Genomic DNA, 17,134 nt, shown 5'->3' with positions numbered 1-17,134 from the left:
TATATAATGAAAAAGGGAAAAAACAGTCCCCAAAACTTTATTCATTTTATACATTACAATTTTGTAATTATAGTTACAATTCTGTAAGTATGTATATGTTATATTTTATATTGATTATATTTCCTATTGATGTTTATACAGTAATGTACTGTATATCTGTATATTGATTATAATTTTATAAGTATCCGTGTATTATAATTATATTGATATTTTATGTTGATTGTATTGTATTTTCTATTGATAGAAGAAAATACTAGAAAGATATAAATATAAATGTTAAAAGCAGTTATCACTGAATATTGGTAGTCTGGAGTATTTATTTTGCTCTTAATAACTTATTTTCTATAATGACATACATAGTATTTTACATGTCCGTATGTTATTACATGTCTGTATATTATTACATGCCCATGTATTATTTTATTCAGAAAAAAATATTCTTTTAAAATTGGAATGTGTGTTATTTCTAGTTACATTATTAATCAACACTAGAAGGTATATCCTATACACACAAAAAAACTTTAAGTTTAGCTAATTTGTTCTAGATACAGAGAGCAATGATGCATAGAGTAAATCTTTTCTGTACTGGAGCATGGGCAGTATTTATGCATTGCTTTTATTGCAAATGTGTTCAGCGGCAGCTGTCCTTGAGGATCTGCTTGCTGTGAGGAGGTGAGGGGGCTAGAAGGATCATTTAAGAGGTGAGCAATAGTAGAGCCACATTGCTTGGCTCAAAGGAAAAGGCCTTTCCAACACACGTGTCCAAACACACAGAAAATATGCATTACTTACAAGGGACGGTTTATTCAATGATAGTTTATTTTATTCTCTAGAGTATGGACTTCACTAACAGGGAACATTCCAGGCACACATGTATTAACAAACTGGAATATGAGAATGAAAGGCTCCGAAGTGATCTTGCAAAACTTCATGTCAATGGCCAATCAGCATGGACCAATCAAAACACCTATGAAGAACCAGGAAGCTACGCCTACCAAAGCCAAATGAAAATGGAAAAAAATGAAGATAGGTATGTGGCTCCATTATGTAAGGATGTAAGTTTAAAAACATTTAATTGAAATTTATTTTTAAAGAATTCAAATTATAACTTCATGCATTTTCTCTTCAGTTGTTTAAAATTTACTTTATAATGATAATGCAGTAGGCTAGATACATTGTTTTATAAGAAATTCTGTGTTGTCAGTGGCTTTCAAATGTAATAGTGAAACGGGCAGAGTGTTTGCTATAGTGGATTTTTGTTTGTTAGTCACTTCAGACCATTCTTGCAAGCTGATATGGTATTCAAAATGTGCAAATAAGTAATCTTAACTTATTTTTGATGTCATGGGAACAGAAAAAAACTAGCCTTTAATATATTAGGTATATTTTTCAAACAAAATAGAAATATAGGAAGATGTCACCTCTCACTTACCTTCAATAATAGATACACTTTCTATTCTCTTGGCATTCTAACAGTGACAACAAACTTGGTCATTTTATAGGGAAGGAAACTATAGAAGTATAAGAGATTTTGTCCAGGTAAAAAGAAGTATGTGGAAAATCAGTATCTCCTATACACATTATTCCAATGCTCTTTAAAATTTAAATATTAATATGTCAACCATAAATATAGGCCAATTTACTCATTTTTTAAAAAGATTTATGGAGTCAAAACTGTCTCTGAAGGTCTTTCACCATTTTCCCAAACTTGGAAAATGCTCAGCAAAATAAACAAGTTTCTTTTCTACAGGCTTTCTCGGAGCCATTAACATGTTAATTTACATCATGAGGTTCCAAGAAGGGGTATCATATGCAGCATTCCCCAAACTTATCTGACATCACATTTATTAACATTCCATAGTACTGAGAAATGGTGACTTAGTAGGTCCAAACCCAACTTCATTACATTTGCTCAGAAGCTCACAATACTTAGAATGAAAAACCTTACATATTATTTTTATATGAAAGAATTAATATTTACAACCTTGGAAAATTTGCTTAACCTTTGTCACCCTTAATTTCCCATCTGACAAACAGGGGTAATAATTGTAGGATTTTATTGAGAATTATAGGAGAAAATCCATGTGAAACATATAGTTCCATAAATGTTAGCCATTATTACTAACAAAATTACTAGTATTTATAATAATACTAATATTTTTTTCAAGAACTTACAGTGCCTAAAAAGCATATTTTGGTGAATAGACAGACAAATGGTTGAATCTGACATTTTCTCAAAGATAGTTCTGTGGGGAGGGGTGATGCCAGCTCATTGTTGTAACTAAGCATGCCCAGTTCTACAGGTAGATAAATCCATAAGTCCATGGAAAGTATTTAAAAATATGTCTGTTCAACATCTTGTGGGTGTAGTACAGCTCTCTCCTGTTTACCACCTCAGCCCCGTGTATATTAGAAAGATGTATTCTAATCCCATGCAAGAAACAGCAACCATTCAAGAGCACTAAATTAATAATCCCTCTTCTGGTGGCTAAGTAAGGTAATGAAGGACTGGCTGCTACCCCAAAAGAGAATGGTGGTGGGGTGCTGAGGTGGGGTGGTGGTGGCAGCAGTGGCAGTATAAAAGCAGCATAGGGAGGATGAAAGAGGTCACTGGGCCACAGCCATGGACCAGTTCTCTGGTGAATGTGCCCATGAGAAAATCTGTCCAGCGGGGTCTAATCTTGATTTGGGTATAAGAATACATTTTCTAACATAGAATAAGTAAACACTTTACACAGTGCTTAGCTACTATATGGATTCAGTTCTCCATAGGTCAAATCGTGACTCCCATATACTGTACATAGTTTCCTCACTGTAAAAGAAAAGCAGGCCCCTAAGGATGCTACAAAGGGTCTTCCTGCTTATGTTAGTCACTGATCTATGCTGAGCACCCATTGAGTACAGAACGCTGTGTCCTATTCTTGCTAGTTGGGAATAACTTTTAAAGCCTTAGATGAAAATACCAGGTGTTGTTATTTAGACAAAAAGACAGTTACCTTGCCTTTTATTATTTTTAAAAAGTATTTTTATTGTTTGGATTGCCCCCTTTTTTCTCTTTGTTAGGCATTGCAGAATGTGTTAAAAGTGTCCAACAAAAACAAGACAGTAGGGGACACAGAAAGCAGCATAAGAGGTAAAATGCTCAGCAGGAGATTATCTTAATAAGCAGTTTAGACTGCTATTCCTGCCACAAAGCCCGTGTCCTGCTAGTTTCATTTGTTGAAAGTTTCATTAAATTTGTTTTAATGCCTCGTCTGATTTCAGTGTTCTCCAGTGACCTGGTTTTTAAAAGAAACAGCATTTCAAATGTTCTGAATAAATTATTACCATGTACAACTCACTATGGGAAGAGTTGTTGAGATGCAAGGACACTGTGAACTCGCCATTGGAGAACTGTAAAGCAGATATCTCTCTGTTAATTTTAGCACATGAAAAATGAAATCTTCTTTCTTTCCCTCATAGCACAGCTCCGTGAAGTCAAATAGTAAAAGCTATCTATGTATATATTTATTAGGCATAAATTAATTTAAAAAATACAAGTCACCTTTACATATCAGTGGTTAACACAATAAGGTCTTATTTAACTGTTTTAGGAAGAAAAAAGCTTTTAGGTAAAGGTATATGAAGATAATGTGCCACAAAATTTGGAAGTCCATAGTCTAATTTTAAGACAATTCTTGCTTTTAACTGAGGAAGATTTGTGTAATACATTATTGACATAATCTTTTATTCACTCTGAAGCAACTCAATTTTGTTGTTTTTCACTCCTGTTCAAAGTGGTAAGTTTTTAATGCTTACTACTCACTTAAAATGTGAAGCATTTTAGCATATTCCAAAGCATTTGCTTTCCAATAAGATAGTTACCCAGCACTTTAAAAAAATTATGAGTGCGATGTAATTGAATTTGGTGAGGATGTTTTGAATATCATTTTTAAAAATTAGAGTTTTGAAGTTTCAGGATAATTTACAAGCTAATTTGGAATAGTGGTATCTAGAGCTATTAATATGTAACTGATTTTAATGACAACTCAATTTTGTAATAAATGGAGTTTTATCTCTATATAAGATACATACTTAAAAGTCAATTTATGGTTTTAAAATTTGTATCATGTGCTAGAAAGATTTTAGCAATCACAAACATTAATCATTAAAATGGTTTCAAGCCTAGCTGATAAATTAAAAGTTTCTAATACTAAAAAACCACAAAGTCATCAGGTTTGTCATCACCACTCACATGATCCCTTGTCAAGGAACCAATAGTCATCTAGAAGTCAAAAGTGAGTTGAGAATATTTCTCCCATGGTATTGCTCAAGAAGGAGCAAAACCTAGCAGGTTGATCACTTCTCGGCCAAGAAACAATGAGCAGTTCACAGAACAGGGAGTTTGCCAGGAGTGCTGGAAGGGGAGGCTAGGAGAAGGTAAATTAGCATAGTTTGCGAAGGGATCTTGTTCCACGCTAGGACGTCATCCTATGGCCCAGGGGAAATTTAATGGAGGGACAGGATTGGATGCACATGTCAGACAATGCTGAAAACTGTGGGAAATTGACACAAGTCTCAAGTGGATAGAGTTCTGCTCCCCAACAAAGCAACCAGGTCCTGCTCTGCAAAATTAGGCAGCGGCCTTGGAGAAGGGCATGTGGAAAAGCCAATTGAACAGATCGGCTTGTGAGAGGATATTAAAAGCTTTCTGAAATAATTTTTAAGACAGCTTTTAAATTGATATACATAGCGTTTTATGCAAGGTGGTTTTATGAAGTATTTGAATAGCTATATTCTGGAAGAAGAACTTGTCAAATATAAAGATAATTTAAAACAAAAGTACTTTACTTCGTAGTCTTTCCTTTCAATCTCTACATTTTATTGATCTTACAATAAAAAGAATGTTCCTATATAAATTTTAGTAATTAATATCATAAAACTATAACTGTACATCCAAAGCAAAATGGATAATTAAGATAATTATTTAGCTAATTTAGGACAGATAAGACTTTACCTAGAAATTTCTGTATAACTGAGAGGCATATATTTCTTGAATCACTTCTATAATTATCTTAATTTTTTCCAGTGTGCTTTGAAGTATAGAGAGTAGCCTCACTCAAATTAAAAGGTTCAGCTAAAGATTATATGCAGATGTACTATGCAATTGTTATAATTCTATTTGAATTGCAAGATGTTTCATCTTATTGTGCACATCATAAACCATGTTATTTCAATTTAATTTGCTATTCCGTTTCCATGGTAATTACGGTTTGGGAGAATGGGTAAAAAAAAAAGGATATATTTCAAGATAAGTAAAAATGGAAAACATGTTGTGTTTGTTTTATGTACTAATTTACAGATGCCTCACTTAACTTTTATTGCTATTTGTATGCATAGTTTGAAAATGTTTGTGTAATAAGAAACAAGTCTATAGAGATTAGTCTTTGGATAAGAACAGAGAAAAATAATGTGGATTTCTTTTAAGTGTCAAAATATGAAGGCATTGAAAAAGGTTAATCAATACCATAGGGAATTTGAGTTATTGGTAAAAATAAATAATTTTAAATTGAAAAGATTTTTGTTTTGATGGTCTTTGATGATTTGATTACATCTAAACCCCATTTTCATGAAAGGTATTTATTTAATCCCAAACTATCTGTAGTGTTAGGACCTTTTTTATAAAATTTTAGGGTAAATTGGTTTGTTTCTTTATTATTCATTTGTTTAGTCAGCAGTCCAAAATTTAAAATCTCACCGTTACTTTGTTCAGTCTCATCTTCTCCCCTGTATTATAGCAAAAACAAATTCCATACTATGACTTTTATCCAAATTGTAGGGTTTAAAGTCAAGAAAACCTATTTTGGAGTCCAAAATCCAAAATTATCACTTTTTTGTAATTTATTCTGATTCAAAAAGTAAATGATTAGATAAATAATTTAACTTTTAAGTCTTAGTTTCCTCATCTGTGGATAGTTTTCACCTCATTAGGGTTATTTTGAAGATCAAATTAATTCAAAAATAATAATATGTATTATTTACTAAGTGTTTACTATGTGCCAGGCATTGCATTCTAAGAGTTTTACATGCATTAATCATTCAACTCTCATAACAACTCTTTTTTACAAGTGAAAAAATTAGAGTCCCAGAGAGATAAAGTCATCTGCTCAAGGTACACAATGGATAAGTGGAGGAACTTAGGCGATGATGTAAATTGAAAATATCTTATAAATTATTATTCCCTATAGAAACTAAAGTTACCGTTTTACAAAGACTTATTTTAGCATTAAAAAAAGAGTATAATTCTGTTAAGAAAGCCAGTAAGGTTGAGTGTAATGGAGAATAGAAAAAGAGGATCTATTTAGAACTGTCAAGGGCAGCTGTGTTACTGTTTTGAGATTTTGCTCAAACTGGCTCCATGTTATTTAATTAAATGGCAAAGAGATATAAAAGTCAAACACAGAAAAGAAAGCAATATAGGCAATAAGGATAGCAAAATATTTTTAACAACTAATAAGTTTTCTGCTTCATTTTTAATCATTCTGTCTTTTAAGTAGAAATTATTCATCAGGAAAGTCATTTTCAAAGAAATACCCAGATAACAAGCCCAAACATATTGTTGTGTTTTCCCGCTATTTAGACATCTGAGAAATTAAAATCCTTAGCTATGCAACGTGTGTCCTTCGTAGCAACAATAACAACCAGTTCTTCTCTTTTAGACTTAGCCAAGATTGTGAGCCAAATAGAAGCGCAACGCCTTCACTGCCATCTCTGACATTTCAAACCAAAGAAATAAGTCCTTTGGTTAGTGATGATGAACTATTCCCACTGGTGAGTTGCTGGTTGTTAGATTATTTTTTCCTTTAAGGAGCGATTACTTGACTCTTACATTGATGCAATATACTGATGTACGTAGTGGTGTTTTTTGTTTTTGTTTTTTTAAAATGTGGCTCTTTGAGTAGGACTCCAAGATGGGTCTGTGAGTCATCTAGCCATACCTATCTAGAGAAGGAGAAGACATCCATAATGTTTCATGAAGTGTTCCTGTCAATGGTTATTAACCTCTAGTGTGGGAGAGAATTCTTGGTGATGCTTTCTTTAAAAATGCAAGTGCTTGGACCTCACCCCTGGATATTCCATGAGCTCTCTCAAGGATCTGTACATTTTAAAGAGCTGCAAGTGAACTTTTGTACCTGTCTAAAAACATCTTTTTATTAACTCTGACATACATACAGACACATGTACAAATCAGATATGAACAGCTTGGTGAATTACCACAAAGGGAAGACATCAGTGTAACTACCACCCAGGTAATAAACAGGACATTACCAACACTCCAGACACCATTCATCTCCCCTTCCAGTCCCTACTTCTGCTTCCTCCCAAAGTAACCACTGTCTTGACTTTTAGCATTATCAGTTAGTTTTACCCATGTGTAAAGTTTATATACATGGTATAATACTATATGTGTTCTTTTGTGTCTGGCCTCTTTTGTTCAACATTGTTTCTGAGACTCTTTACCATCCATAGTGTTTTATACAGCAGTAGTTTATTGATTTTTGTTTCTCTTCAGTAATCTATTGTATTATATATAAATACCACACACAATGATACTAAAATTCATTCATTCATGGTTTTAAGCTTTCTCCTTCTACCACAATAGCTTAAATCTTACTTCCAGTCTCTATTAATACAAGGTGAGACCAACATATACTCAACAAAGGACTTATATCCAGAATATAAAGAATTCCTGTAAATCCATAATAATAAAGACAATCCAATAGAAAATTAGGCACTTTACAAAGGAGGATATCAAAATTGCCAGTAAACATACAAAAAGGCACTCAACTGCATTAGTGACCAGAGAAACATGAATTAAAGCCACAATAGGATATTATTCCACAATTGGCCATAATGCCTAAAATTGAAAAGACCTATAATACCAAGTGTTAAAAAGAATATAGAGCAAGGAGACTTCTTATACATTACTTCTTGGGGTATTTATTGGCTCAAACAGTTAGGAAAACAGTTTGGCAGTGCCTCCTAAAGCTAACCATATCCACATCCTATGACCCAGGTATTCCGCGTTAGGTATACAGCCAGCGGAAATGTGTATACATGTGCACCAAAAGACACATACAAGAATGTTTTTAGCAGCATTCTTTGTAATAGCCCCAGACTGGAAATGACTCAAATATTTTCTCCCACTCTTACTTGCCTCTTCACTTAATGGTTTTTGATGAACAAAAGTTCCTAATTTAATAGATTTAAAAATTTATTAATCTTTTCTTTTATGCTTAGTATTTTTGCTGTCCTATCTAAAACTTTTACCTCTTCCAGGGTTATGAAAATATTATCCTGTGTTATAGTCTAGAAGCTTTGGTTCTTTACTTTTCATATTTAGATCTATAATCCAACTGGAATTAATATTTGCTCACAATGTAAGGTAAGATTCTCGATCCCCTTTTCCTATGGAAATGTTCAATTAACCCAGTAGTACTGGAATACATGGTACTGAATTCACAGGTGCTGTATTCACAATCATAATGACAGTTTGATTTCCTACTTTCAAATCTTTGTACCTATACCTTTTTTCTTTTCCTTGCTTATTGTACTGACTGTGACCTACAGAAAATGTTGAGTAGAAGTCATAAACTTCCTTTTCCCATTCTTAACTACAAAAAGAAAGCTTTCAATATTTCACCATTGTATATGATATTTCCTGTAGATATTTTATAGATTTCTTTTAAATTATTAAGGAAATTCTCTTTTATTCTAGATTGCTAGAAATTTTTTCATGAAGAGATAGTGGGTTTTATCAAATGCTTTTTCTGCCTTTATTAAAATGACCATACAGTTTTTCTCCTTTGCCTTGTTAATGGTGATGTTTTATCTTGATTTTAGATTGACAAACTAACTTTGCATTCTAGGAATAAACCTCACTCAATTGCTGGATTTGGTCTGTTAACATTTGGTCTAGAATTTTTTCTTTCTGTTCACGAGACAAATTAGCCTGTAATTTTCTTTTTCTGTCTTTGTCAGGTTTGAGTATCAGATTATGCTAATCTCATAAAGCATGTGGGAAGGGTTTGTAATTTCAGTTTTAGTTTTCGGTTCTTGAATTTTCACTGGGTTCTTTTTTATAGTTTCCAGTTCTCTGCTGAAATTTTCTGCTTTGTGATCTATTAAGCATAATAATGAGTTTTTCTTAAAAGATATGTAGATTTTTCACCTCAGAAAGTAGATAGTGGTACTCCTAGCAATCACCTTCACTTGTATTCAAAGTATACTATGTAATTCTTCAGTGGCTCTTCATGATATACTAATATTGGATACAAATAACAAACGCACGACAGAAAATATTTAAACTGGATGGGTTATCCCATGAATACTCTTCTGCTTTTCCGAAACCTATCACCTTGTATTGGTAGAGAATGAAAGTAAGATTTAAACTATTGTGGTAGAAGGCGAAGGCTTAAACTATTAACTTTTGAAGTCGTAGAGCTCTCTAAAGCCCTGAAATGCTCTTTTGTGTTCATGTCAACATAAAATGCTAACATTATTTGAACAGAATAAAACTTCATACAAGGTTACAGCAGCATATTTTACTGGCATTTGTATCCATCGCTTTCCTCAGTAAGGCATGTTACTACTTTTATCATTTAAGGAAAAAAGACAAGGAAATTTCACTCAAGCATTACTTTCATATTCCTAGGGTTTGCTGAATGGGTGTAGAACGATTTAAGTTTAGATCTGGGTTTGGTAGTTGTTTTGTTTTTAAGGGGAAAAAGATTTTTTAAAAAACTTCATACCAATAAACAAAATAAACTTCCTCATTTAAGTTATGAGAATCTCCGAGGGGACTTAGCAAATTCTTCACCAACAAAACTTTGATCTTTAAGGACTCAAAGTAAGCGCATATTCCAGTCAAGCAATAGAAAAAAAAATGATGAGCTGCTAAATACTCCATGGTTCTAATATCAAATGATTTTAGGATTTTAGGATCATTAGTTTGTCTCTGTTCATGTATCGCCTCATCAGCGATACCTAAGCAGCCAGCCTACAATAGCACCTCCCTCTTTAGTCCCTGTCCCCTTGTCCTGCCTTTTCTTTCACTATGAGACGTTTCATTTGTTTGCTTGTTTGTTTGCCTCCCTCCTCTCGGAGGCAAACAAACTCCTTTTAGGAATTCCTAAACTCCAGAGTAACCAGGAAAGAAAATTCTTGACTGTTGTAAGACTGAGCATGGGGAACTTAATCTGTGATGGAGGACTTAAAAGTTCTCTGGGAGACATGGCCCAACCCACTGTTCTGGGTCCAGTGGTTTCCATCCACTGCTACATTTTGACTTCCACATCAATACCATTCCTACCAAGACCACTACTAACCTTATAGTTGCTAATTAAATGCACACTTTTAAGTATTCATCTTCCTTAATTCTTTTTTTCTTGAAACTTTTATGTTCTCTGGCTTCTACGATACTATATTCCACTTATTCTCTTGCTACCCCTCTGGTTATGCTTTCTTAGTCTGCTTCCAGGATTCTCCCTCCTATATCTGTCCCTTAAATATTAGTGTTATTCATTCATTTATTCATTCATAAAATAAACATGTATTAAGTATCCACTATATGTCAGTCCCTGTTCTAAACACATTTTTGGATGATATAGGGAGGTCTACGGTATGATGAAAAAGAAGAGGGAACTTCATCAAAGAATGAATGGATAAACAAATTGTGATATATACATATAATGGAGTGTTATTCAGCCATAAAAAAGGAGCTGCCCAAAAATGCTACAATGTGGATGAACCTCAAAAACATGCAGAGTAAAAAGAAGCCAGACACAAAAGGTCATATATTGTATGATTCCATTTATACAAAATAGCCAGAATAGGTAAATCCATGGAAACAGTGTACATTGGTGGTTACCAGGGGCAGCAGGGAAGGGCAAATGGAGAGCAATGGCTTATTGGATATAGAGTTTTCTTTGGGGATGATGAAAATATTTTGGAACTAGATAGAGGTGGTGGTTGTGCAACACTGTGAATGTACTAAATGCCACTGAACTGTTAAATTTAAAATGGTTAATTTTATTTTATGTGAATTTTACCTTAAAAAACAAAAAAGAGGAAAACAATTAGTGACTAGAAATAAATGAACAAATAAGAAAATATCAAATAGTGATAAATGCTGTGATAAAAAGAAAAACAGGTAATGTGATAAGGACTGGTGGGAGTGAGGGATTATAGGTTGAGTAGCCAGGAAAATTATCATGGGGGGACATTTGAGATGAGGCCTAAACAATGAAGAAGATCCAGACTTGCAAAGATCTGAGAGTTTCAGGTGAGTGAATGTTAAGATGGGGACAAGTGTGGCAGGTTTGAGAACCAGAAAAAGTGGTGGTTGGGGGACATCCTGGAGCTTAGCATGGAAGAGAGAAAATGGAATGAAAACTGAAAAGGAACATAGAAGCAGGCAGGGGGAGTCCAGATACCTAGGGACCTGAGACCACGGGAAGGAGTTCAGATTTTATTTTAAAGCAATGAGAAGCCATTGTAAAGTTTCAAGTAGGGGAGTACTGATCTCTTTATTCTGTTTAAAATTATTTTATTCTGTTTAGTAATAAACAGATCTGTCTAAAATTTTTAAAAAGATCCTTTTAACTGCTAAATAAAGAATAAGTTATACAGGGGCAAGGGTGGAAGCAGGGAGAACCACATAAGGCTATTTCAGCGGTCCAGGCGAGAGCTGCTGATGCCGCAGTGGAGGCAGCCTGACACGCTGGATCCAGGAAATATTCTGCAGAGTACAGCGAACTTGACAATGAATCAGATATGAGGCATGAGTGGAAAAGAGGAAGCAAAGATGCCTTCTGGATTTCAGCCTGAGCATTGGGTAGAGTCAGGGTTAGAGGAGAAATCATGATTTCTAGACTGGACATTTAAGTTTAAAATGTTTATTAGATATCCAAATGTAGATATTAAATAGGCAATAGGATATGTGAATCTAGTATTTGAGGAAGAGATCAGAGGTGGAAATATAAATATAGGAAGAATCAGCATATGGCTGGTATTTAAGTCTATAGAACTAGATGAGAATACTCAAAGAGCATTAAGGAGAAATCATCCCAAGACAAAGCCTTAAGTCATAACGTTTAGTTGTCCAATGGGAATCTTCAAGGAGAGGAGAGTTTGGGAACCTGTGGCCCAGGGGCCACATGTGGCATTCTGGATCCTTGAATGTGGCCTTTTGACTGAATCCAAATTTTACAGAACAAATCCTTGTAATAAAGGGATTTGTTCTGTGAAATTTGGATTCGGTCGAGGGGCCACACTTAGGGATCTGGAGGGCCACATGTGGCCTTGAGGCCGCAGGTTCCCCACCCCTGGGTGGGGCTCAAGGAGGGACCGAGGTTCATTTGCAGAAACAAAGTCATCGAGAAGGTAAGAAGAGATAGGAGCCACAGTATAGGTGGAAGGATGAGTGTCTGAAACAGAAGGGTGGCCTGAAATATGACTACAGATGCATACGGATGTGGAATGATGAAGGAGGAGATCAGGTCACAAGGTAATGAGTAGGGCAGTAAACATACTAGGGCAGTGTGGTAGAGTCACCTGGCAGTGCTGACTGACCATTTGACATCTGGGTCATGAATGTAAAGTGAAACTAGTTCATGTGGTCATTTAGTTCCCCGCCCCCGCCCGCCAACCTGTCTGCCCCAGCATTCAGCTGTTCAGGTGCAGGCATGACCCAGGCATATGGGTCAGTTTAGTTAGGCATGGATTTTCCCTGGAAAGTAGGATAGAGACAGGATACAGGGAGGGATGAGCCGCTGAATGGTTATAATGATGGATGTGGAATATAAGCAATTAGAAGGGAAAGGAGGAAATGAGGAAGAAGATGGATAGTGGAAAGGAGGGAGTCTAAATGAGTCAAAGAAATGCTGGAATAGGAGTACAAGGCTAAATAGGCTGGAAGGAGAATGGGTAGGTTGCTTTCAATCTCAATGAGTGAATAATGCAGTGATCATTCCTGACAGGGTCTAGGACATGGCCATGGGAGAAGGTGCCCGAAATGCAGTATTTCCCAGGGCCCCATTTTTTAACTTCCTTTTCTTCTTGTTTTATTTATATATCTTTGGTAATTTCAATCTCATGGCTTTAATTGTCATCTATAACTTCCAAATCTGTATCTCTGATCCAGATCTATCTTCTGAGACCTGGACTGATATATCCCGTCTGTCTACTTGACAGTCTGAGTCCCAAGTCACCTTAAACTCAGCATTATTCAAACCTGAATGCACTTCCTTCATTCATGTACCAACTCAAAATTTTTATTGAAAACACATTTTGGCCCAGAGTATCTGCCAGAACCTGGAGAATCAGAAATAAATAAGACCTTACCCTGAATGGCTTCTTTTACCTTTTTTCCTTTCTCGGTGAATGGCATCAGTGTCCCTAGTCACTGAGGCCAGGATCTAGGAAGCCATCTCTCCGAGGTCAGGTTTCCTAGAAGATGAGATTCTTATGAATGTGACTGATTGAGAGAGTATTCTCAGGAGAAGGAGAGTGAAGGAAGCAGGGGAGGAGAGAGAAGTAAAGCTAAGCAAGGACACAGTCTTAGCTAGAGACTAGTGTAGCCTGGTGTCCCAGGGAGCATGGAGCATGAATTACACCACAGCGTTGGTTCGCGCTGGAGGCAAGAAATCTGGTGTTTTGGGTGCCTGTGTCAGTTAGTCATTGCCTTGGAGAGGGGAAGGAATGGGCAGAGGGATGACTACAGCCTCGCAGATGAGACAGGAGGCCCCAGTACAGCCCAGGGTGGTTCTCTAGAGGAGGAGTCGGCTGTGAGCTGTTAGTGCCAACACCCATAGCCACGGGAGAAGAGATGCGCCTGCCTGGTGGAGAGGTCCAGGTAGGGCACCAGCATCATCCACTGTAGCCCACCTCTTGCACCACTCAAATCTACCTCCTTCCCCATTGTTCATTCCATTTAGTCATAGCTTCTTCAAGATTTCGGCAGGTCATAATTTCTGGGAAATTTTTTTTTTTTTTTTTTTTTTGAGACAGAGTCTCTCTTTGTTGCCCGGGCTAGAGTGAGTGCCGTGGCGTCAGCCTAGCTCACAGCAACCTCAGACTCCTGGGCTCAAGCAATCCTTCTGCCTCAGCCTCCCAAGTAGCTGGGACTACAGGCATCCACCACCATGCCAGGCTAATTTTTTCTATATGTATATGTTTTTAGTTGTCCAGATCATTTCTTTCTATTTTTTTGGTAGAGACAGGGTCTCGCTCTTGCTCAGGCTGGTCTCAAATTCCTGACCTTGAGCGATTCACCCGCCTTGGCCTCCCAGAGTGCTAGGAGTACAGGCGTGAGCCACCGCACCCAGCCAATTTCTGGGAAATTTTATAGGAAGAAGATCAGCAGGACAAACTACAGCTCCTGATTCTGTGGTTGGTCCCAAGGTCTTTCCTGATACTTACCATCTCCTCACCCATTCTAGATTCCTCTCTCCTCAGCTAGCTCTTCTGTTGGTCCAGGTGGCTCATCTTGTGGGGTGAGCCCATGATTGCCATGCCCTTATTAGGATGTGGTTTCTGTACTTGCCATTTATAATTAAAATGGGCATGAGAGCACCAAATGATACCTCAGTGGATCATCTGAGTACCAAATATATTCCTCACTGCCTCTATTATGTAGCAGCATTCTTACCTCTTCACAATAATTAGGGTCAGTTACCTCTGCCAGTCGAGGAGCTCCATTCTGCGCATCTGATCTGTCGGCATGAGGAGCCCAGAGGGACCATGTGGCAGCCAAAGCTCTAAGTGCTCTTGGTGGAAGCATTCCCCCTCTAAGACCCAGGACCTGTAGACCAACAGAGGTAGAGAGAAAGAAAGCACAAATTCTCCAAATGGGTCAAAAGAAGTGAGTGAAGCCATTCCTACTTCCTCCCTTTTGTTCCCAGACCCATGTATCCTACCCGTTGGAAATGCAGCACCATATAACAGCCATTGGTTTAAAGTCTATACCACATCCTGGAGAATGGCACCCTATCCTCATAGGATATGATCTCCAAGCTGTGCCTTCAAGAGGCCATCTCAAAGCTCTGTCGTGCTGACATCCTCTGGGCAGTGCTGTATGTGGTTAGGACCAATGCATACCACGGTCATCCCCCTGCTGCCATACTTTCCTATTGTAAAGTAGATTCCTTTACTATTAAGCATGATCCCATGTTAGCAGATTAGTCACTCTGTGAGCCCTCAGGTAGTGATGCTAGCCAAGGCCCTGCAGGCAGGAAAGGCAGACCCACAGAATGCCTATCAATTCTGAAAAGGATAAAGCATTGCCTATTCCAAGGTATAAGGGACCTGATGTAATCAAATTGCCACCAAGCATCTGCTTGGTCTCCTTGAGGGATGCTGCTGTATCAGGAGCTTAGCTTTTGTTTCTCTTGCAGTCAGGTCAGACATTCAACAGCAATGGTAGCTAGATTATCTTTGGTGAAAAAGGAGACCATGCTGTTGGGCCCACGCATGATTTCCACTGGGGCGGACAAGGACAGAGGCTGGATCAAGTCGTCCTGTCCACTTCCCAGATGCTCTGTCTCAACCAGGACTCAACAGCATGACAGGAACTGTTTTGCAAATAGTATACAGGTTTGGAGTTGCCTATTTTCAAATGAGAATCATTGGCTTTGCAAATTAGTGAAGCATGTTTTAGGCAGGTTCTGTGGTGATTACATTGTCCCTGCATTTGCAGTTGGACACTACAATATTCACTTCTAGGACTTTTTACTGTAATGGTGCTGTGATGTCTTACTTAGTTCCTTGAGGATTTCATTAGTGCTGACTGCATTACACTAGTAGAGGGATTCAGCTCAAGATGTATTCTTTCGTTAAGAGCTGCAGTGTTTGACAATATGTCAGAGACGAAGCATGCCTGGAAATAGGAAGATTTTAAAAGGCTCTATATTCCTCATCTCACTTTTCTTTCTCTCTTTAGTCTCCCCCAGATATATCCTTCCCAGCTTCTTTGACTGCACAGCATTTCCTTCTGGAAGAAGAGAAGCGAGCAAAAGAACTTGAAAAACTCCTAAATACACATATTGATGAACTGCAAAGACATACAGAATTTACTCTTAATAAATACACCAAGATAAAACAAAACAGACACATATGACCTTTTAAACTTTTTTATTTGCTTCCCTACCCCAAGAAAAAAAGCTCTGGCAAAATATTTACAAAGCTGATTAATGAAACTGAGAATTTCTGTTCTGTTTTCTTGAGTAAATAATTTCTGTAAGGCAGCCAGAAAATAGTATTTTGTTCGATAAAGGTGTTTGCATTTCTGCATTAACATACTAAATTGTTCTGCTGTAGAGTCACTATAAAATAAACATGACTATTCCAAAAGAGATTTTTTTTCCAGTCTAAGGAATGTTTTGGAATTAAATATGCAATTTTACCCACTTAATCATGTATACTAAAAACCCGTTTCTTCTACAACAATACAAAATAAGGGAAAGGGAAGCGCTATATTCCAGATCCAGAGGAATCAATGCAGCTCAGTTATACTAGGTTTGAAAACTCAAGGTTTTAAATGGAAAAATGTTTAAATATTTTGAGCTATGTAAATATCCTGAAAATTCTTTTAGAAAAAAAAGATACAGCTTTACTGTTTTTACATTCACCTTCGTAATGTCTGTCTGTTTTAACACAATGAAGGTATATGGAATGTACAATTTACATATTTAAAATATATGTGCCAAAGATTAATGCTTTCCTGTTAATACAAATTTTTTTCATGGATATGAACAAGATAAAGAAAATATAATATGTTACTGTTGCTATACTCTCCTTTGTAATCACCTCTGTTTTTAACACAATAAAGGAATGCAAAATTCAATGGACTTCAAACATAAATGCCAAATCTGTAATAGATTTGTATCTGTATCTGCAGTAATAGCATGGTAGTGAACAATAAAATTGAAGTTACAAATATACAATGATAATGTAATGTTCTATTCTTTCTTTAAAAATTGATATATACAAATAGCACAAGAGAGAGAGGATGTGAAAAACTCAAGGTAAGTCCTACAGCTTTTGTAGCTTTTTATTTCTCTTTGAAAAAACAATCTCAACATACTGAAAGATAATT

At 36.4% G+C, this 17,134-nt stretch overlaps 1 protein-coding gene across 1 annotated transcript in view; it reads left to right on the top strand.

The window, feature by feature from the left end:
* CCDC67 (coiled-coil domain containing 67) overlaps positions 1-16,882 on the top strand; it is an 81,338-nt gene extending 64,456 nt beyond the window's left edge. The window contains exons 11-13 of the mRNA XM_012657233.1: positions 834-1,030; positions 6,699-6,810; positions 15,980-16,882. Coding sequence (XP_012512687.1) covers positions 834-1,030; positions 6,699-6,810; positions 15,980-16,156 — 486 coding nt within the window. The 3' untranslated portion in view covers positions 16,157-16,882. The remainder of the gene's footprint in view (positions 1-833; positions 1,031-6,698; positions 6,811-15,979) is intronic.
* The last annotated feature ends 252 nt before the right edge of the window (positions 16,883-17,134 follow it).

Source organism: Propithecus coquereli, unplaced genomic scaffold, assembly GCF_000956105.1.
Source record: "Propithecus coquereli isolate 6110/MARCELLA unplaced genomic scaffold, Pcoq_1.0 Scaffold534, whole genome shotgun sequence".
Taxonomy (NCBI): Eukaryota; Metazoa; Chordata; class Mammalia; order Primates; family Indriidae; genus Propithecus; species Propithecus coquereli.
The sequence above is the reverse complement of the archived record's forward strand: the minus strand, read 5'-3'. Positions and strand labels throughout refer to the sequence as shown.